This window comes from Drosophila grimshawi, unplaced genomic scaffold (assembly GCF_018153295.1).
Source record: "Drosophila grimshawi isolate 15287-2541.00 unplaced genomic scaffold, ASM1815329v1 contig_848, whole genome shotgun sequence".
NCBI lineage: Eukaryota > Metazoa > Arthropoda > Insecta > Diptera > Drosophilidae > Drosophila > Drosophila grimshawi.
Genome location: NW_025063692.1, coordinates 8,705,033 through 8,726,533, shown reverse-complemented (window position 1 = coordinate 8,726,533; position 21,501 = coordinate 8,705,033). Strand labels below are relative to the sequence as shown.

General features: G+C 41.4%; 2 protein-coding genes across 10 annotated transcripts in view; one reads left to right on the top strand and one right to left on the bottom strand.

The window, feature by feature from the left end:
* Window positions 1–21,501, bottom strand: part of LOC6565661 (cAMP-specific 3',5'-cyclic phosphodiesterase) — a 117,185-nt gene that overhangs the window by 17,201 nt on the left and 78,483 nt on the right. For 7 of the 9 annotated variants that reach the window (XM_043216281.1, XM_043216282.1, XM_043216283.1 and 4 more), the window contains one exon: window positions 6,311–6,487. In XM_043216281.1, coding sequence (XP_043072216.1) covers window positions 6,311–6,487 — 177 coding nt within the window. Of the gene's footprint in view, window positions 1–6,310; window positions 6,488–13,281; window positions 14,529–21,501 lie in introns of those variants that run through there. The other 2 variants (XM_001992291.2, XM_032738999.1) reach the window with 1 other exon arrangement.
* On the top strand, window positions 11,328–13,073 carry LOC6565662 (katanin p60 ATPase-containing subunit A-like 2). The gene has a single exon (XM_001992292.2). The coding sequence runs from the start codon at window positions 11,423–11,425 to the stop codon at window positions 12,989–12,991; it is 1,569 nt and encodes a 522-aa protein (XP_001992328.1). The 5' UTR covers window positions 11,328–11,422; the 3' UTR covers window positions 12,992–13,073.

The window sequence follows — 21,501 nt, the reverse complement described above, 5'->3', positions numbered from 1 at the left end:
TTGTGTAAATGAGTGTGTGTGTGTGTGTGTGTGTGCGAGTGTGTGTGAATGTGTGTATGACGCCCTGAGGGTATGCAATGAAAAGCAAATGGGATTTGAGCTGCTTCATTGAGACATCACGTGCGACTGTTAAGTGCCCATGTGTGTGTGTGTGTGTGTGTGAGTGTGTGTGTGTATGTGTGTGCCTGCGTGTGTGTAAGAGCTGGAATGGTTGGAATGTGCCTTGTTGCATAAGCAAGCGCTTGTACACACTGCTGACGCAGACAATGCGACGGCAATGACCCCTCGGCAATTGATAGATAAGCGAATCGCTGATTCAGTTAGCTGTGGCACATGACGTCATTGTGATGCGCACGTCACAACTGCAACAACAGCAACAACAACAACACTGGCAACAATTGCCACAAGGAGTGTAACAACAACACGAAAGGCGAAGTTGAAGTGTTGACATTTAAAAATATACCAAATACACTCAGGCACATTCACATGACAACATTGTCTCTGACTTGCATTTTAAACTTTTCGCAAATGCCAACAGCAAGCACAACAGCACACACACACACACACACACACACACACACACACACACACACACACACACACACCGCCCACTAGCCACTAGCCCTGCCTTCCAGCAAAGTGTGTTTATTTTGGCTTTAAAATTGTTGCCGATGCGCCTGCCTGCCACACACACAGAGCCTTGCAGCTAGTTTGCAGCAAGTAGCAAGCAGCAAGTTGCAAGTTGCAATTTAAAACGTATAAATTTCAACGACATTTGCATGTGCTCTGTCTGTCTATCTGTCTGTCTGTCTATCTGTCTGTCTGTTTGTGTGTGTTTGTTTGTTTGTTTGTTTGTGTGTGTGTTCGTTTGTATATTGTGTTGCGGTGTATGCTGCATGTCCAACAATTGACCTGACAACACCTGCTCTGCTCGGTTGCCCTTTGCCCTTTGTGCCCTGCTTTGACAGCATTTGACAGCAAGAAGAACCAACAGAACACAATACAATAACGCCTGAAAGGCTTCGACTATTGGGCGGCTCTCGGATTTGAATTCGACCTTTGCACTTTGGCATATCCATTAATGGATCCTGATTGTCAGCTGCTCAATAACAATCGAAGGATTTGAGAGCAATGCTTCTGTAATGCAACTTCTCAACATGCCACACTTACAACAACAACTGACAACCGATTGTGGCACCAGCTTTTTTGTCTCGGACACCGGATAAAAGATAAGCCAGGTAATATATATACATATATATATATATATAAGTGTCTGCAGTTTTGCATTGATTTTTGAGATTAGATTGAAGACGAACAGAACATGGCCTGCAGTCCACAAAGGAGTATGATTACTAAGATTTGAATAATTCTGATAAATGAAACGTGATTTAAAAAGTTATATTTCTAATTTTCAAAAATATCGAATGCTTCTATCTCAAAGCATTGGTTGGCTATAGCAATAATTTGACATAGGATTGATTATATTTGGATTTTATGATCGAGTAGAATTCAGCAGACAGCAGCTACTTCGAGTTGCTCTCAGTCAAGTCGATCCCAGTTAGATCGCAAATTTCTACAGTTTGAATAATGTGTGGTGCTTAAAGTGCCAGTGGCAGTGGCAGTGGCTGTGGCAGTGCTACTCATGTTGTATTCATTTGTTTATCTGGCGCATTCATAGCCGTCAGTGTGATAGTAAATTGAATTGTTGCTTTTGGTTCATTTCGTTGCGTTGCGTTTCGTTTTGTTTTTTTTGTTTTTATTTTGTTTTGTTTTGTGTATTATTTTGTTTCGTTTCAATTCATTTCGTTGGCCTTGACATTTGCCAGCCGCAGCCAGTCAGCTAATTATTTGTTATTAGTGTTGAAATCTTTATGAAATTTTCACTCAACTTGCTTGTTTTTGGTTGTCATGACAGCTAAGCTGGGACCAGTCACTGCCAGCGTTTATAGGTATGTGTGTGTGTGTGTGTGTGTATGTGTGTTTGCTAGTGTGCAATTGACAGGCTCATCAACAACATTGTTTGAAAGTGGCAGACTGGCAGACGAGGGAACTGCGATATGTCTTACCGAAAATATTCAAGTTGATTGAAAGCAAACGCAGCGAACAAGCCCCGGAATACGTTAAGAAGACGGTCGACGGCCGACGGTCGACGGGTGCTTTAGAGGGGCTGCAGTGTAACTAGAAGCCTGCCGAAAACTTTAAAGCAGACCCAAAAACTTTTTGGCCTGGCCCAGTCAGGCCGAAATAGGCAGAGCAAAGAAATGAAAAAAGAAAAAAAAAACAAAGCAAAAGATATAAATGCAAATTGCGTTGCTGCTGTTGTTGCTGCTGTTGTTGTTGTTGCTGTTGTTGTTGCTGTTTGCTGTGGGTGTTGGTGTTGCTGTTGCTGTTGCTGTTGCTGTCGCTGCCAAATGGCCGAAAAGGGAGCCAAAAAATGCCAAAAATACCGAAAATATTTATTTCAACTATGTATAATTAAATCGTTTTTATGTTTCTAGCAACAGCGCCTGGGGCCACTGCACTTGGGGGCATATCTAACTTTAGCCAGCAATTTGTGACACAAGGACACTTTTGCTTTGACTCAAAAGCAACAACAACATATAGTTGTTATATATAGATATAGACATATATACATATGTACATATGTATATGTGTGTACATATACGCTACTAGATTATATAATATTAATGGCACACATTTCACAGCTTAGCATTTGGGCTGCATAACTGAAAGTCATAGGCTTGGCTACTTTTGGTATTTGCCAAAACTTTTGCTGTTAAGTTGAGCAGAACATGGCTTTTTACAAGGTTTCAGTTGCTGACCTTAGTTACCATAAATTCTTTGGACCTCACATAAAACATTTACCGCTTTTGTTCTTCCAATAATCCGTTACATTTGATTAGCCTTTTCATCGCATTTTTATTTAACATACGAGCATTTCCTCAGTTTTGCTTTTGTAGTTTAAAGAAAATCGGGAAAAAACTCTACTTTGACTTCAAAATCGACTGTTTAATTTGTTTTATGTTAAGATTGAGTACATGAAATGTAAACTAAATATCGTAATCAGGTTCTTGATGTAAAATATATTTGAAATGGCCAAAGATGTTGGAACATGTTCGCATATTACGCAAAAATTTGCAAATTCTATTTTAACTATATTATTGGAAATAACTGTATTTGCCTTTGTACACCGCAGCTTGTCTTGCATTCCCGTTTTGTAGTGTTAGTCTGTTGTTGCCTGCGAGCAACGGTAATTGTAAGTTCCTTATGATCAAGACCTTCTTCGATGCTATGTTTAAGCTACTTTCATGAAGTAAGAGTCAGTCGCTTTTGGTCGCTTGAATCGCGTAGTATAAGTCACATGAAGCGGACATATATTCTGTATTAAATACAAAGCTCTGAATAAATATAAACCCCAAGTTATAATAGATATCTTTAGCTTTCTAGTCATTAACGTGATGGGAAACCTTTTAGCTATGTTCAAAAATAGTGCACAAAGCTGCTCTTCGAAAAGAAAATGGAATTGGAAGAGAATTTCTAAATTGTATCTGCTATTGAAGTAAATATCGCTGCTGGTTTGTTCGCATTTATGTATTTTAAGATAATAGTTAACATTAGCCAACAATTTGTCAAATTGGAAAAAGTGTATTGAAAGTTCGGTGCCAAATGTTATTTTCCTTCTTCTTTTTTTTTTGTTTTAGTTTTCTGTGCTACTTGAATAGTGAATAAATATGTATGTTTGTAGTGGGTATACGTGATGGGCAATCGGTTGTTGTTTTTATTTGTATTTGGGTGCTTTTTAAGTGTTTTTGCGGTCCAAATATTTTTGCAATTTTTCATCTGCGATTTGTGCGATACTTATAGCATTCTAGCATTTTGGCCTATGAGCGATGTGCGACGTGCGATGTGCGAGCGTCAGGCGAGAGACGACAGGCGACAGACGACGCGTCGAGAGCCAAAAACTCGTGTAAAAATAGCTGTAAAATGCTTCTCGACTCAAGGTTGCATTCACCCAGCCAATTCCATATGGTGTGAGTCTTTCGAATCTGTTTTTACTTTACCCTACCTGATCTTTTCATTTCATTTCATTTCATTTTGTTTTGTTTTGTGTAATTATTTTGTTATTGTTATTTGAATGCATTGCAAAGTGGCGTCGAGACACAAAAACAAGAAAAAAATTAAAAATACAATAAATATAATTGCATGTCCGCCTTCCAGTTGCAAAATGTTTGATTATATTTGTGCATGTGTATGATGTTTATGATGTATGATGTATGCATATGTATATGTATGTGCGTCTATGAATGTATGTGGTTGGGCCACAGGTGGAGCGAGTGTGCGAGTGATGAGTGTAGTATAAGTTGGCAACTTTGACTAACTAATTGAAGTCGGAAACGGAAAATTCTGTTTCTGCCTGACTTTGCATAATCACACACAAAAAGTTGCAACTGCTGCCTTTCACTACACAACGCTCACAACAGCAACAATGGCCAAAATCCGGATAGTTAACGGTCGACAGAGCGCACAGAGCAGCAGCTGACGCCAAACCGCAGAGCTAGAGAGTTACACACAGTCCATATAAATTGGGTGAGACAAGTTAGGAGCGGAACTGCTGCTTGCTGCTGACCACGAATTGATGCCAAAAAGGGGCAGTGCTAAATTTGGCAAAAATGCTTGCTATGAATTCGAGAAATGTCATCAGCTAGAGGCGTCTCTGGGCTACCATCAAATGATGCCAACTCTGCTCGAGCTGCTCGCAAGAGGGAGAAAGAGGCGTCGCTGCAATGCCATTGAAATATGGCAATGTGCCTGAAATACCGCAAATGATGGCACAACCACATGCACATATATTTTTATATGACTACATACATGTAGCTAAGGTGTGGCATTGCGACTAGTTGCAGCATTCTCAAAAAAGGAAGCTGAAGCACCAAGGAGGCAGGCAGTTAGGCAGGCAGTCAGACAATAGCAACAGATGCTGCAAATTAGTAACAGTATCGCATTCGGATACACATACAAGTTGGCAGTAAAAACGTTCAGATGCCAAGTGAATAACATCACATACACCCACACATGGACACAAATAGATAAGGCAGCTGACCAAAAATGGGTCGTAAATTAGTAATGGTTGGCAGGAAGAAGGTGCTTAAGTAGAAATGCTTCGAGCATGGCTGTAGAAGTATCAGAAAATTGGAAAAGTAGTAATAAACGGAAGCAGATATTCGTAGATAGCAGTAGCATATGTATGTGTATGTGTATGTACATAAATACTTGGTGTATAGTTGAAGAAGTAGTAGAAATAGTAGTAAAAGTATTTGAAGTATTTGTAAAAAATAATAGGAATTGTATAAGCATTAGTAGTACTTGCATTATAAATATTAGTTGTGCAAATTTTTATAAAAATAATAGAAGTCACAATAGTAGTAGTAGTAGTAGTAGAATTAGTAGTAGTATTAGTAGTAGTTGCAGTAGGAATAGTAGCAGTAGTCGTAGTAATAGTAGTAGTTGCTGTAAGAATAGTAGCAGTAGTTCTAGTAATAGTAGTAGTTGCAGTAGGAATAGTAGCAGTAGTTGTAGTAATAGTAGTAGATGCTGTAAGAATAGTAGCAGTAGTCGTAGAAATAGTAGTAGCTGCTGTAAGAATAGGAGCAGTAGTTGTAGTAATAGTAGTAGTTGCTGTAAGAATAGTAGCAGTAGTTCTAGTAATAGTATCAGTTGTCTAAATATTAAGCAGTAAAAGTAGCATTTAGAAAAGTAGAGAGAGATTCGTAGCGTAAGTCTTATTGAGCCAAGTTATATTAATCACAGCAGGTAAATTGGTTTAAGTATTAGCAATAGTCAGAGTCAGGGTTGTCTACAGAGCTTTGTAGTCGTAGCAACTGCCGTGGCCAAAGTTGTCGTCACAGAACACCTCAATTCTGATTTTGATGATTGTACTTTGATGTTTAGCGATAATTGTGATAAAAGTGTCTGTGTTGTTGATATGAAAGGAGCAGTAGTGGCCAAGAGTCAAATACTATTTATGTATTATGAGTTTCATGGAAAGAACGTGTCTGTGTCAATTGTGGTGATTTGATGTTAAATATTGTGAAAATTGTTGAACAAACAAAAAGCATATTTGTAAAGAGATTCGAAAAAAAGGACACATAATAATATTGATACGGAATATCTATCGCTTTGGATAAATCGAATGTAATGCAACCAGTATTCGAGATCAATCGACAAATGATTATTGGAGACAAGAAACCAATAAATCTATATATAATCAGTCTTCTATATAGTTATTCATTGTATTTAGTGCGTTACTTACCTTTCGCTAGCAATGCTTGAGTTCCTGGACATTGACTTTGGTGACATCTCAAAGTCCGAATCGGAACGATATAGAAAGGATTCGCGACGTTGCGGTAAATTCTGTAGAACCAAACCAGCGCTGGGTGAACCGCCCTCAAGCGGTGATCGGGCGCCCTGGCCATTTTCTACATCGAAACTGCAAATGAATTCAAAGCAATTCAAGCATTGATTAGTTGTTGAACAGTTTGTTTAGTTTCTTCAGTTAAGCTAGTTGAGTTACTTAGTTAGTTATTTAAAAAAAAAAAAAGAAGCAAAATTGAGAGTCGACGTTTTTAGGCCAAACTTGAGTCATGTTATATATGGCTGACGGCCAAGTTGACTTGACAGTACACACGCCAAGTAAACTTTTCAGCACCAAAAGTAGTACTGGGAGACAGGCCAGAAATCAAGTGGCCTGAGAGCAGCATTTAAGTTAGCTAGCGAGGGGTTGAGGGGCTGAGGGGCGATTGGGTTTAGATACAACAGCGTCGACAACCAACAGGAAGCAGGAAACAGAAGCGCGCCTAACAAGACGTTTTTAAAGTTTTTCAATTCGTTAGACATTTTCGCCCTTTGGTTTTATGTTCGGCTTTTGCTTTGTCTGCGGCATCATCGTCTTGCTTCTGAAAACTTTTTGCGCCAACTCGGCGAAAAATGTAGTCGTCCACCTTCCGCCAACCACACTGCTGCCACTGCCACTGCCACTACAATAAACATCAAGCTAAACTCCAACCGAATGTAGACCAGTTTATTGAGAACTTGCTGAAAGTTGACTTCACCATTGTGAAGTGAGTGAGATGCGTGTTTCTATCTATCTCTCTCTCTCTCACTCCCCCTCTCTCTCTTTCTCTTTCTGGGGGGCATGAAGTTGCGCCAAAGTTGCCACACTGATCAAGTTCCTGAGATTTGCAAGGATCAAGTTGGCAAGCAGGCCCAACCACTAGACTAGGCGCCTCAATGGCTGAAAAAATCAAGACATTAGCTTTTTTTTGCTTAAACTATTGCCATTGGGCATTCTTGTAGATGATAACGAGCAGGCATAAAAGCTGATTACACAAATTTGCTGAGCATCACAAAATAAATGGCACCCAAACTACTTGTGGCACATACAAATTTATTGAGTTGACAAGTTAAAGTTGCAGTTAAGTTGCTAACTGAATACTTGGATGGTGTTTGTGATGGGCAAATGCAGCACACACACCTTCACACATACCACACCATAAAATATAAGACAAGAAGAAGAAGAAGAACTACTACTACTAAAACCAAGTAACCAGTAACTGGCATCAATCTAAGAGTATTGTCATAATTAAAGAAAATACTTTCACAAGCAAAAACAGCTGCCATCGTCCAGTAAGTTTTGATTGGTCGCCATGGGGAACTTGCTACTTTTGGGACGCAGCTGTGTCTTCTTATTCCTACTGTTATATTGTGGCTCCTGTTGCCCATTTGCCACCACCAGTGACACAGCCACACAACCACACAACCACTAGCCTAGCACAGCGACTTGAAGGCCGCACTTTTGGCAGCGAAAGTCGTAAAGAAAAATGATGTTTTAAGTAAAATTTATATCGGGGTCATTAAGTAAACTTGGCACAAAGTTGACGGTGGCTTGTTGTTGTTCTTGTTGTTGCTGTTGCTGTTCTTGCTGTTGACTGTTTCTTTTAGTTCTTTATGCTGCTGCTGCTGCTGCTCCGACTGCTGCTGCTGTTTCTGCGGCTGTTGCTGTTATTGTGCGCAACAATGTCGCCATTTACCATAGCATACTTTTTAGCACTTTTCAAAGTAATGTGCAGGTCAAAAAGAAAGAGAGAGAGGGAGTGAGAAAGAGAGCAAGAGAGAGTGAGAGACAGGGGGGCCACAGCCACAGTTTTGTGTTTAGTTAGCTGGGTTTTTTGGTCATTTTTTTTTGCCTATTTTTTGTATTGCTTTCCGCTTTTTATTTTGGTGGTTCATTGGCAACTCGACAAAGTTCATTTCATTTAACATGCTTGCCACACAATACTATTTGCCAGCGAATTGAATACATTGTGTATGCTTTCAGTGGCTGCTGCTGATTAAAATGTCAACTCAGAAAGAGAAAGTTTGCATTGTCAGTGGGTTATACATTCATTCACTCAGTCAGCCAGTCAGTCAGTCAGTCAGTCAGCCAGTCAGTCAGCCAGTCAGTCAGTCAGTCAGTCAGTTAATCATTTCACATCCAGCTACTTCTTTCTTAACAAACTAATTAAGCTGTGGTGTTTTGGAGCTTAGCGCCTTACAGCCACATGCATATATGTAGCTAGTATTTGAATCTATGCCAAACACATAAGCATACACACACACACACACACATACACACACGCACAATAACTACAACACACACCTACACACACGCAATGAGACACTCATCACAATCAGTTTGGGTCGTTCATTTATTTGCACATATAATTAGGCGCATAAGGAGCGACAGCCACAGGGCACATATTCCACACACCACTCCCGCACACCCCACCCACCCACACCTACACATACACACACCCCACCCACACATGCCACAACACTGACTATGACAACGGCTCTACCCCACTTTATCCCTGTGTCTCTCTCTCTCTCTCTCTTTCTGGCGCTTTATGGCATTCAGCTGCTGGCGACTTGAAGCGTTGAACTGTGCAACACGCTTAAGTCGCACTGATGAGCCACCCAGTAACTCTACCAACCATCAGCCACCAGCCACCACCTACCACCCACTTGACTTTAAATTTATTCAATTATTTTGCCTTTTGCTTTCGCTTTTGCTTAGCTTAGCTTAGCTTAGATTAGCTCAGCTGTTTTGCCTTCTTCTTTTAATATTTTTAATTTGTTCCAGCTGATTCTTTTTTTAGCCTTCTGCTCGCCTCCACTCGACTCGTGATGAGTGATTAATTCATCGAGTTGAGTGAAGAAAATAAATAATTAATTTGTGCCACAAGCGGTAGCAGTCGCAGTAGTAGTTGTAGTAGTAATGGTAGTGGTAGTTGAAGTATTTAACACTAATGCACTGGCTCAAAGGCCAATGAAATGAATTCATTGAATGCATGATAAAAACAACCTTGGCCAGAGTATTCCCAACAGAAACAGCAACAGCAACAGCAACAGCAGCAACTGCAACTGAATATGAAACTGAATCTGAAACCGAAAAACCAATCCAACGACACATGCAGCACTTGTGTGGCAGCTGCTTTTGAGGCAACACAAACACACACACACACACACAAAGAGAAATATGCATGTATGTGTGGAAAAAGCAAAACTATCACAAGGCCATTAACAAAAGCCTGAAACTGACTGCAGAGCGAAGCTAAAAGCAGCAGAGATGAGATGGGGCGGTGAAGCGTTGTGGTGAGAGATCTCCAAAAGATTTGGGCTGCTGGAGGCGCTGACTGCCATTGCCGTTGCTCTGTGTATGTGTGTGTGTGTGCGTGTGTGTGTGTGAAAACCAAATTAAAAGTGCGAGTGAACAGAGTGCGATATGAAATGAGCACAGATACACTACACTACAGCATAATCATCATGGCATCGGTCATGCCACACACACACACACACTCACACACACACATACACACATACACACATACACACACACACACACACACACACACACATACACACGCACCTACTTTCTCCACACTCGTTCCCCTTAGTCGCCGTCGCCTTGAAGCTACCTTGGCTGTGGATGTGTGTGTGTGTTTTTCTTCTTTCTAAAAGGCAAAGTGCTGATGGGCTTGTCAACGTGGCAAGGGGAACGCAGAACTCTGCCATGTGCTGCATATGCATGTTGCATAATTTGCAAAGCAACAGCAACAGCAACAGCATCATCATCATCATCATCAAAAAAGAAAAAGCAGACAACTGATGCGTTTTTGGGCTGACGAAGAAAATATAGCAAAAAACAGGCCGTGGATTGGCATTTCATTGCGTCGCATATTTGATTAACCATTGCACCAGCTGTCGCTGATTAAGCACGCCAAAATAAAAAAAAAAAAAAAACAACAAAATAAATAAATAAAATAAATAAATAAATTGAGCAAGCAATTTTTTGGCAATCAGGCAACTTAAGTAGAGCAAACAAATTTGCCAACTAAACGCATTCTTAAGTATGCAATTGCCTCGAATATGTCTTGGCAAAGATTTACAAATCTATAAAAAAAAACCTTTTTTTTCCATATTTATATCAATACGAATGACATAATTTACTGTCGGAACAACTCTGTTTGTTATCAAATGCTTTTGATCTTTCAAATAGAATTTGAAGAAGGGTATTTGAGTGTGTTGTTAATGCTATTTTAGTGTTTCTTCTTCATGCTCTGCTCATTTTTAATTGGTACAAGAAACACACACATTTGACGCACGGATCGTGGCAGCTGAACAGATGCCAGAACAGCAGATCGAATAATATCTATCCACCACTAATCAGAATGTATCCCAGGCACATTTCTTTGCAGCTTTCGCAAGTTGTCGGAAGCCGCAGTGTTGACGACAGCCGGTAAATTGCAGCTAATGGCAACGTGCCGTTACGCACAGTGGCCCCAATTGAACAACAAATTATATATGCAAAAAAAAAGAATATAAAAAAAAACAGAGAAAGAAATTAGTCATTAAGTAAGGAACATAAAAAGTGGTTTGCCATTTTTATAAAATTTATAAAGAACGAGAACATTTTTAATTCACTTTTGTCAAATGATTTCTAAAAGAAATATATGCATTAAAATATGAATTCGTTATTAGATTTAAATCTTACTATCATATTTTAATTGATATATTGTTAACTCATATATATTTGATGGTTGCCAAGTTGCTGCGTAGTTGTTGTTGCCTGGCAACCCAAATATTCCAATTTTGTTATGACAACTCTGTTTGAAGCAGGCAAACAATGTGATTGCTGTCAATAACATTAAACGGCGAATTTCGATGAGAAACTATAGTTTTCGTTGGCAGCGCAGCAGCAGTCGACAACGTAGTTAACTGTTGTCTTACAAACTCATTGTCTTTTGGTAAACATTGTGGCAATCAACAACTACACGGAAAGATACAACAGTTATCTGCTGCGGCTACTGATTGGTTAAGTTGCCAGATGAAACCACATACCAAATATGGCGTTTCAGCGACAGCTGCCTCAACTGCCCTCTGCGAGGATGTGCGCAACTTTACCACAAGGCGTCGCAATCTGCTGTATTTGATGCACCGCTATTTGCAGGAGAATGGCTATTATGGCACTGCCGAGGCGCTGAAGGGCGAGGGGAAGCTGTCCGAAGAGTACGAGCTGTGCGACAATATTGACTTGGACGCCATCTATTTGGAGTATGCGAGCTTCTTCAACATGAAGTTTGGTAAATATCCTCGCATACTCAAGAAAATGGGGCCCAAACTCAAGCTGGAGCTCAACTCGACAACGAAGCCTATTCTCAAAGAGCATTCACAGTCGCAGTCACAGTTGCAGTCACAGTTGCAGTTGCCGTTGCCGTTGCCGTTGACTGGGTCGCAGTCACAAACCCAATTGCAGTCACAGCAGCAGGCATGTTGGCATGCGGGCATTGGAGCTACCACAGCAGCTGCCGCTGCCAGTTTGACAACGGATACGGGGCAAGCGGGGCAACTGGGTGGACAGCTAAAGGCGAGCAGTTTGCCGTTGCATGTGAAAAAAATGGAGACTGGCGAAACGTTGGCAACGCAGGACACCGTCAGACGTCTAAATGCACTAAGCGAAATCGAGCATGGACATGCGGGCGATGATGCACTGTTTGACTCACTGGAATGGCAATCGCTCGCAGAGCTCGTTAAGACGAGCATTCTGTGCGAGGACATCAAGCTGCGTTGGTCGGACATCTGCGGCAATCAGCGACCCATCGAGCTGGTCAAGGAAGCTGTCCTCACGCCCATCGAGTATCCGCAGCTATTTATCAATGGCCTGAAGCCCTGGCGTTCACTGCTGCTGCACGGTCCACCGGGCAGTGGCAAGACCTTTCTGGCCAAAGCCCTCTACGCCGAGACACGTGGCATTGTGACATTCTTCAATATTACGGCCAGCATTATGGTGTCCAAGTGGCGCGGCGAATCGGAGAAGATATTGCGTGTGCTCTTCCACATGGCGGCACGTCGGGCACCATCGGTGATCTTCTTCGATGAGATTGAGAGCTTGACCTCGAGACGCGATCGATCGACAGATCATGAGTCATCGAAGCGTTTCAAGAACGAGCTGCTGCAACTGCTCGATGGCATGGAGCATACGCTGAGCGGTGTCTTTGTGCTGGCCAGCACGAATCTGCCGTGGGACATCGATGAGGCATTCCTGCGTCGCTTCGAGAAGAAGCTACTCATCCAGCTGCCCAGCGCCGCCGAACGCACCACACTCATCCAACGTCTGCTCGGCTCAACTGTCAGCTTGAGTGGACGACAGCTGGAGCTGCTGGTGCGGCAATCCGAGCATTTTACAGGTGACGAGATTCGTCTCGCCTGCAAGGAGATCTGCATGCAGCGAATGCGTTGTGCCACACGCGGTGGCAAGGAGACAACGACAACGACAACAACTAAACCGGACACCAATCAGGAGGCAACGCTTGAGCGGGCCTTCAAACAGATTAAGCCGCTGGGCATAAAGCTGCTGGCCAAACACGAGCAGTGGCAGCAAGAGAACGGATCCTAATCAATTCCATTTCAAAATTAGCACAATTGCATTGCATCATTGACAGATTGACTTCAATAAAGAAGACTAGTTTTAGATTGAAGTATGTAAGATTAAGACTACCTAAACATAGAAAACAGTGGCAATTAATCTTTGCCAGCTTTGCTCTTTTTATTTTGCTAATACATAAATTGGAGAAAGTCGAAGAGAGAAATAGATGTAGAGAGAGGGAGGGAGATATTAAGTTAATTGAATGGAGAGACAAGTGTGGTGTACAGCAAGTGGATTGAAACAATGTTAGGATTCATTACCTTCCCGTTGTGCGACGCCTCGCTCCCGCGATGGTCATCCGGGAGACGTAGCGTCGAATGCGACCGCTGGATCGGCGCTGATTGCTGACCGGCACCGAGCCAGCCATCGATTTGCCACTGTACTCTGTCGCTGTTGAGCTGCGACGATCGCTGCCGATCATCACATCGGAGCAGAGGGATGACGACATTATGGAGGCAGCTGAGCGACGTTTGCCGCCGGTAAAGGTGCCACCACCGCTCGAGGATGTTGTCGTCGCCGAGCTATCGGAGCGGGAGAAGAGAGAGGAGCGTTTGCTGCGACTGTTCGATGTGCCGGCGGCATCCTGTATATTGCTATAAAACTCCTCCGTTTCCCGATCATAGGTCTCATCCTCGTCATCGTCCAGCGGTGGTCGCTCCTCATCCTCAAACTCCTCCGCTTCGGTGGCCATCGTATCGCTGCGCTGCGTCATTTCGCGTCGCCCGTTCGATGAGGAGGAGCCCCCCGTTGCCTGCAGCTGATAATACTCATGCTGGCCATGGCCAAAGTCACGCGATCCTCGCGATCTGCTGCTGCTGCTGTTATTGTAGTTGTTGTTATTGTTGTTGTTGCTGTTGCTGTTGCCCAGCATGCGATATGGCGCCGTCGCTGTTAATGAACCCGAATTGCTTGTCGTGCTCGTCGCGCTCAGCGAGTGACGCTTCATCGATGAGCTGCTCAAGCCAGGACTAATCGACGCTGCTCCTCCACATCCTCCTCCTCCACGGCCCGTTCCCATTTCCGCTTCGCCATCGCTTTCGCCGCCGCCGACGCTGCCGCTGAATGTGACTTCATGGAATTTGGAGGATTTGCGACGAGCTCGAGGCAAGGGCTCCGCATGGCTGCCATGACCATTGCCCATCGTTGAGATGGAGGGGCGTGGCCCATTGTTGTTGTTAAACTGTGGTTGCTGTTGCTGATGTTGTTGTTGCTGCTGTTGTTGTTGCTGCTGCTCCTCGTCATCTGTTGCGGGCATTAGGGTCAGCGCCAGCGGCTGGCGTGCAGCGGCATAGGCCCGGTGGCGACTCCAGGGAAAGGCGCGTATAAATGCAAAGATGATGAAGAGCGTAGCAATCATATTGTTGCAGTTGCAATCGGCTGCTGCTGGTGGGTTACATGCATATATAGTCTTTATCCAGTGGGTGCTGTTGTTGTCTAGTTTTTCTCTCTCGAATTTGAAACTCGTTTCGTAATTAGTTCTTCACTTGTTCGGTTCGATTCGCTTTAATTTTACACTAATTTTATACGAGTGAGATTGAGATTGAGATTGAGATAGAGAGAGAGACAGAGAGATACAGAGAGAGAGAGAGAGAGAGAGAGACAGTGAGAGACGCGTTCAGCTCAGCTGCGGAAAATTGAGTTTAGCTGACAAACAGATACAAACACCAGCATAAGACCAGAAGAGAATAATAGAGAGACAGATGGGAGAATGGCATAGAAAATAGAGAATACTGAGATTTATGCAATTCTTTAATTGAATTCGAATCGTTACTTCAATCCCACAAAAATTAAGATATCATAACTAGCAACATCCGCAGAAAACAGGAAAACATCGAGACAAACAATTGCAGACCGGAGTCAAATGGCCAACATCTAAATTTAACTGTACATTTATATAACTCATCTTTGGGCCAATCGTACCTATAACAGCTACACAATATATAAAATCAAGCTTGACAAGCTTCTATCGATTGTTAACTGTTGATAATTGTTCAACTAAACCTTAAATGTTTTCCAAATGAATTCGCTAAGCTCGATTTAAAGTCAACGAGAATGGCAAATGAAATATATATTATATAATTAGTATTATGGTTAATAAGCTAAAAACGAAATTGGCATTTCATTTTTAATAGATAATTTAATCTTTGTGCACGCTTCAATTGATTGAGTGGAGTGCACTGAGTATTGATTGGCAGTCTGATTGATTCACAGATTGACTGAATTGACGATTGAGTGGCTTTTGAGTGCGCCGCTTGCGCAATTTTGATGGATATGATTATGATTATATTCAATGCACAATTATGGCACGCATTTGCACAGCAGTCTACACATCCAAACACATAGAGACTAACTAACACGCGCCACAGTTTCAACTCTGCCTCTCTCATTGCCAACGAGTTACACAATGCAGCTGCCACAGGCGACATGACCTGTTATTGCTATTGCATTGTTGCATTGTTGAGAGGACGCCAATGTCAGGTAGCAAGGAATAACAACAAAATGAAGAGAAGAAAGAAAAATAGAGAAATAGACATAATACTTTGTGGGTATAATAGAAATGCACAATGGAAGCAGTTACTATAAAATTGAGCCACTCGGTTGGTCCGATAACATTTCAAATTCAATTATAATCAGAAATGATTTAAGAATGAGCAGGAATTACAGCTACAACTGTATTACGACGACAACAAGAAGCAGGAGCAGCCAACAGCCGTAAAAGTTGCAGCTGCCACATCAATAACAACGGCCACCACTAACGAGCTGCACGGTTAAGGACAGGCTCAAGTAGCTCAAGCCTGCAATTGGAATGGCTTTGCTTTATTTTTGCTTTCGCTCAAGTGCGCTTGTCCATCAGTCCATCAGTCAATCAGCCAGTTCGTCAGTTGTAAGGGTAAAGGCAATTTATGGGTTATATTCTAATTAAATTAGAACTGCAGCTGAGTAATTGGTTTGTCATTATTATCGCATTATTATTCTGAAGTTCAATTTGTAATGCCCGCTGTTGATCATGTAGCGTGCAACTTGCATGTGGCTCATATCTGTCGTTGCTGCAACACACAGCAACACACGCAGCAACACACATCGTCAACTGGTAGCAAAATAACCACGCACTACTTTTTAATTTGTTGAAATTGCATTACAACAAAAAGTGCCTGACAGACTGCCAACCAGGTGGATGGATGATTTTTTCCGCACAGAATACAGCAGTGGGGTTAGGGATAGGTTGGCAGGGGTGGGTTGAGTTGGGGGGGAAATATATAGTGATGAAAGTGCGCTCATGGTAACTGGACCGAGAGGAAATTAAAGTGAATTAAGTGTAGCAAAGGCGCACCTGCCACAACTGTGAGTGAGAGGAAAATCTGCAGCTAAACTTGATTAACCTAGAATAAATTGAAGACAATTTATAATGCTCTAGTTGAAAGAGCTAAATTTAAAAATACTGCAAGCCACGACTTATATATATACGTATATTAATTGTTCTAAACGAAACTGAAATCATCTGCGTATTATTGATTATATTCATATATTAGTTTGACATGAATGTGACTAGCTGATATTAAGTTTTGGTTAACAGAATCTGAATGATTGCGTCGTTTATTGCTAAGAACAATCGATTTATATCGATATATTATCGAACAAATTAGATATACTTGATATTCATGTGGTATACAAGAACTTATATTCACATTTTGAACTCAGCAACTCATATTCAAATACAAATTAAAATGAATCAAAAAAGCTTTGAATGCTGAGCAAAACTATCAAGTTCTGGCTAAATAATAAAATATCTAAGTTAATTTTCTTCAAAATAAACTATTAAAAGTGACTGTGAATATGTTGTTATCGCAAATTATGACTTAAGCAATTGGCAAGCCTTTAAGTGTAAGTTGAGTTCCACAAGGCATAAAACACATCTAGGAACAATAACTGCTCTACGCTGGCGCTCTGATTTACGGCAGAGTAGTGCACATATAAAATGTGAGTACAACAAACATATGTATATATATATATATATATATAGAATACAGGCTGCCACAAACATGGCCACTGGTGCAGGTGAGGGCATCAATTTTAGTAGCCGGGCTTCTAGCCAAGGTTTGAGGCCTCATCTTTCGGTTCGGCGTCTCGCTGGATTGCTTATCGCGCACAGCAGGCAGCCCGTCAGCCAGTTTACTGTTTAAGTGTTGGTAAACAAGCTAGAAACTGTTAGGGCTCCTATTCTCTATATATATGTTTTTGTTGTTGTATTTGGAACGCCTTGGGCACTGTTTAGTTACTTTTACAGCGACTGCGCTCGACAAGCGCTGCCTGGCTACATTTTTCCTTTCAAATCGTTTTCTTTTTTTCATCGGCTTTCTTTGGCAACTTATTCAAGTTTTTCCACACACACACACACACACACACACATGTAAAAGTAGAGCAAAAAAAAAAACAGAAAAGAAGAAAGCGAAAAAATGAAAAGATTTCTTCAAGTTGCAGCATCAGCTAAGCGAAGCGGTGGCAGCAACAACAGCAACAACAGCAGCAGCAGCAACAACAGCAGCAGCAGCAGCAGCCGCAGCCAAAAGTAAACCGACAACAGTAGCTGCCTACGTACAACACCACTTAGACCCACCTCACCTCTAACCATCGTTTAGCTGTCGCTTGTCCCTCCAAAACAGCCACCAAGCTTACAAATTCAGTGCTGGGCACTGTTCTTGTTGTTGTGGCTGGCGCACTCTCGGGGGCTAAATTTAAGTAGCAACAAATCACTTCATTGTTTGCGTGTTTACATAATATTTATACATTGTATTTGTGCTTGCCCCCTCCTGCCCGCCGTCTACACGCTGTTGACACGCTGCGCGCCATGTTCATTAATAAAGCGCAACCAACAAATCCAAAAAAAGAGAAAAAAAAAAGAAGAAAAACTGAAAAAGTGGAAAAAGAATAAAAAGAAAGTATGCTGCGATATTTTCTCGCTGGCCAGCAGGCCATACACAAAAAAAAAAAACTGTCAGACAATCAGAAAAAGGACTTCAGACTGCGCGTCGCCAAAACAGCCAACCAGCTAGCCAAAAAATAATAAAAAAAAACCGTGTTGAGAAACTGGTCAGGAAAACAAAAAAGCAACCATTGCTGCAACTGCAGACTTCTCGAGAATCGAGATATCCTGTAGCAGTGCTCCAGATTCAATTTTTCCCTACATAACACAATCGAATTATATTCAAGCGATACACAAATAAAGATAATGCTTTAATAAATGTGCAGATGCTGATCGAAAAATATATAGTATTATGCCAAATGGCATTCAAAATGTTGTCTGTTAGAGTGCACAGCATGATTATGACAATTTTTGTAAGGGGTATGTCAACGATGAACGATTGCAAAAAACTGTTCTAAGCGTTTTTCCAGTGTTTTTCTAAAAGTCATGCTTGTTGGCTGACAAATGTGGCGCGACGTGCCAATTTTAATTATACATATACCCAATGAGTATGGCTTACCAGACACAAGTCACAAGTCTGTTGATCTGTTCAGTTGTATATATATATATATATGTGTGTATATAATAGTCAAATGACGTCAAATAGGTCGCAGCATTAGGCAACCAGAACAGGACCTTTAAAAGCTTTAAGAGGCATCTACAGGCGAGTCTCCATGTGTGTGTGTGTATTTGTGTGTGTGTATTTGTGTGTGTTTGTGTGTGTGTATGTGTGTGTATATGTGTGTATGTGTGGAAGTGTATCTGCACTTAAGCAAGGCAACATCATTATGATGATTGCTGCAATCATTAGAAGTATTCATGACGTCGTCATAGTCCTGCCATGTCCCCCTTTCCCTCATAAATAATGTAGCACAAAATATATATATATATATATATATATATATATATGTATATATACTAAGTATGTGCAAAATACAAAATCCAAAATGCGAAATACGCTTAATGCAAAAACATGTTTTATACATGGCACTGAAGCAGCGAACAGCGAACACCGGACAGAATATGGAGGGGGTGGTAAAGAGGTCAGGCGTGCTGCTCTAGTAAGTCTCTCTCTGTGTGTGTGTAAGTGTGTATGGGTAAGTGGGGTGTGACCAAGTGCATTAACGACAGAGTGCATTGCATAATGCATAAGCATATTTCGGTGGCTAAGCGATTGGTTCGTTGCCCGCTGCGACAACATTGCGTATGCGCAATTTCAGCAATAACCAATATAAACCTTTCAATACATGCAAGTATCCATATATATATATATATATATATATATATATATATATATATATATATATATATATATATATGGCACTTACGTTTATGCAACGGCATCCCCTGATAAGCAAATTCAATTATCGCTTGAGCATCGGCAATCGTTAAATGTATTTATTAATTTACGACAATATTTCGCTAATGGAAAATGCACATTGATTCGCGGAACAACGAGTAATATAGATACACACATACACACATACAAATACATATGCATATGATGTAATACATATATGCTTTTTATAGGCCATTAAAATGGACATTTTTTAAGCAAACTGAACTGCAAACAAATGCAAGCTGACCGTGTCAAGAGTTTGTTTTATCTTTCTCTTACAACTGTGTCAGTTGTTCGCATTTTTTAAAATTGTCCAAGTGATTTAAAGAATTCTGTGTATTTTTTATAGTTAAGTCAAAATAGCTGTGAGAACAAAATAGATCAATTACGATTTGACTTCCACATGAATACTACGCTTAAAGTTGGAAATAGAAATTGGAAATAGTAACGAGTCAAAATTTGACATAACCTGATCCGATCATAAATACATCTAATGTGGGAATAAAATAATAATAAATAAAAAAAATGTGTACCTTAAATGTTCTAGTAAAAAGTGAGCCGCTAGAGGGAATTCTGACAAAGACTCAATAAAGTAAAGATTTCATAAAGTCTCTAAAGCGATAATCGGCTCTGCTAAGTGCTGGATAGAGAGAAATAGAGCGAGAGAGTGAGAGAGCGAGAGAGAGGGAGAAAGTGTAAGAGTGTGAGTGTGAGCGAGTGAGAGCAAACGTTTATAAAATCTTGACAATTGATTTGCACAGCTTTGCGACTGCTTAATCTGGCAATATACCCAAGGATGTGCCCTGGGAATACCTTCGAGTGGCCAACCCAACCCATCCGCCTGACAGCTGGTTGATACAGGCAGCTGCCCAGTTTGGTCAGCCACAATACACACACACACACACACACACACACACACACACACACACACACACACACACACACACACATGCACAGGCACATATCAGACTTGCTGACCAGCAGCACTGCTTTTTCATCCTCAGTCGTTCAATCTGCTACTCTGTTGACCCCCTGGTCAGTTTCTATTCCCCTCTCTCTCTCTCTCCCGCTCTCTCTGTCTCTCTCTCTCTCCCTCTCTCTCTCTCTCCCACTGTGTTCCCCTGTGTCTGGCTGTTAGTCACCTCGCACTCTGTGTCTCTTTGTCACTTGTGTGTCGGTTTGTTGGCCCAGCTGCAATTTGAAGCTTTTGTATTGGGGATTTTGGCAACGAGTCTTCAACAACAATGACAATGCTGATGATGATGTTGTTGTTGTTCTTGTTATTGCTGTTGTTGTTGCTCTTGTTGTTGCTGTTGGGCAATGACAATGCCATTTTAAATGAAACTCAATGCAAATGCTCCCCAAATTAGTGTCAAACATATTGATCCACTCACACACAGACACCCTCGCACACACATTATTGTTGTTGTTGTGGTTGTAGTTATTGTTGTTGTTGTTGTAGTTGTTGCTGTTGCTGTTAATAGCGTTGCAATTTGCATATGTGTGTCAACGTAGTCGTTGCTATTGTTGTTCTTGTCGTCATCATCTCTTGGCGCCTGTGAGTATGCCATGAATTTGTTGCTAACACACACTTAACCCCCTTGGCACGCCCACTTTGCCGCCCATGCATGCATGCACACACACACACATACAGAGACTCCCATACTTGGGCACTCAACCATTTGCACTATGCCACATGATGCATGTGTTGCATAATACACAAAATGGTTTGCACATTAAAAATTCTTGTCCAAAAATTGTAATTAGATTCAACGACAACATAATTAAGAGATGGCCATTAGGAGTAGCAAAAGAACATGTACGAAGCTGAGCATGTGTGTGTGTGTGTGTGTGTGTGTGTGTGTGTGTGTGTGTGTGTGGGTGTTGTGTGTGTGTATATGTTCATGCCTTAAAAGTCTTTTGATGTCAAGCAGACAAGACTTGACACCCACATGCAAGCGTCTTCATAACTATGTCAGTGGCTGTATGTGTGTGTGTGTGTGTGTGTGTGTGTGTGTGTGTGTGTGTGTGTGTGTGTGTGTGTGTGAGGTATAGGTGTATGTGTGTGTGTGTGTATATATATATATGTGTATCTTTGCCTCTCCATTTGACAATTGAGTGGAGCCTAAAGCTGACTGCTGGCAGTGCACCCAAAAGCGTCACTTATCCAACTTATCAAAA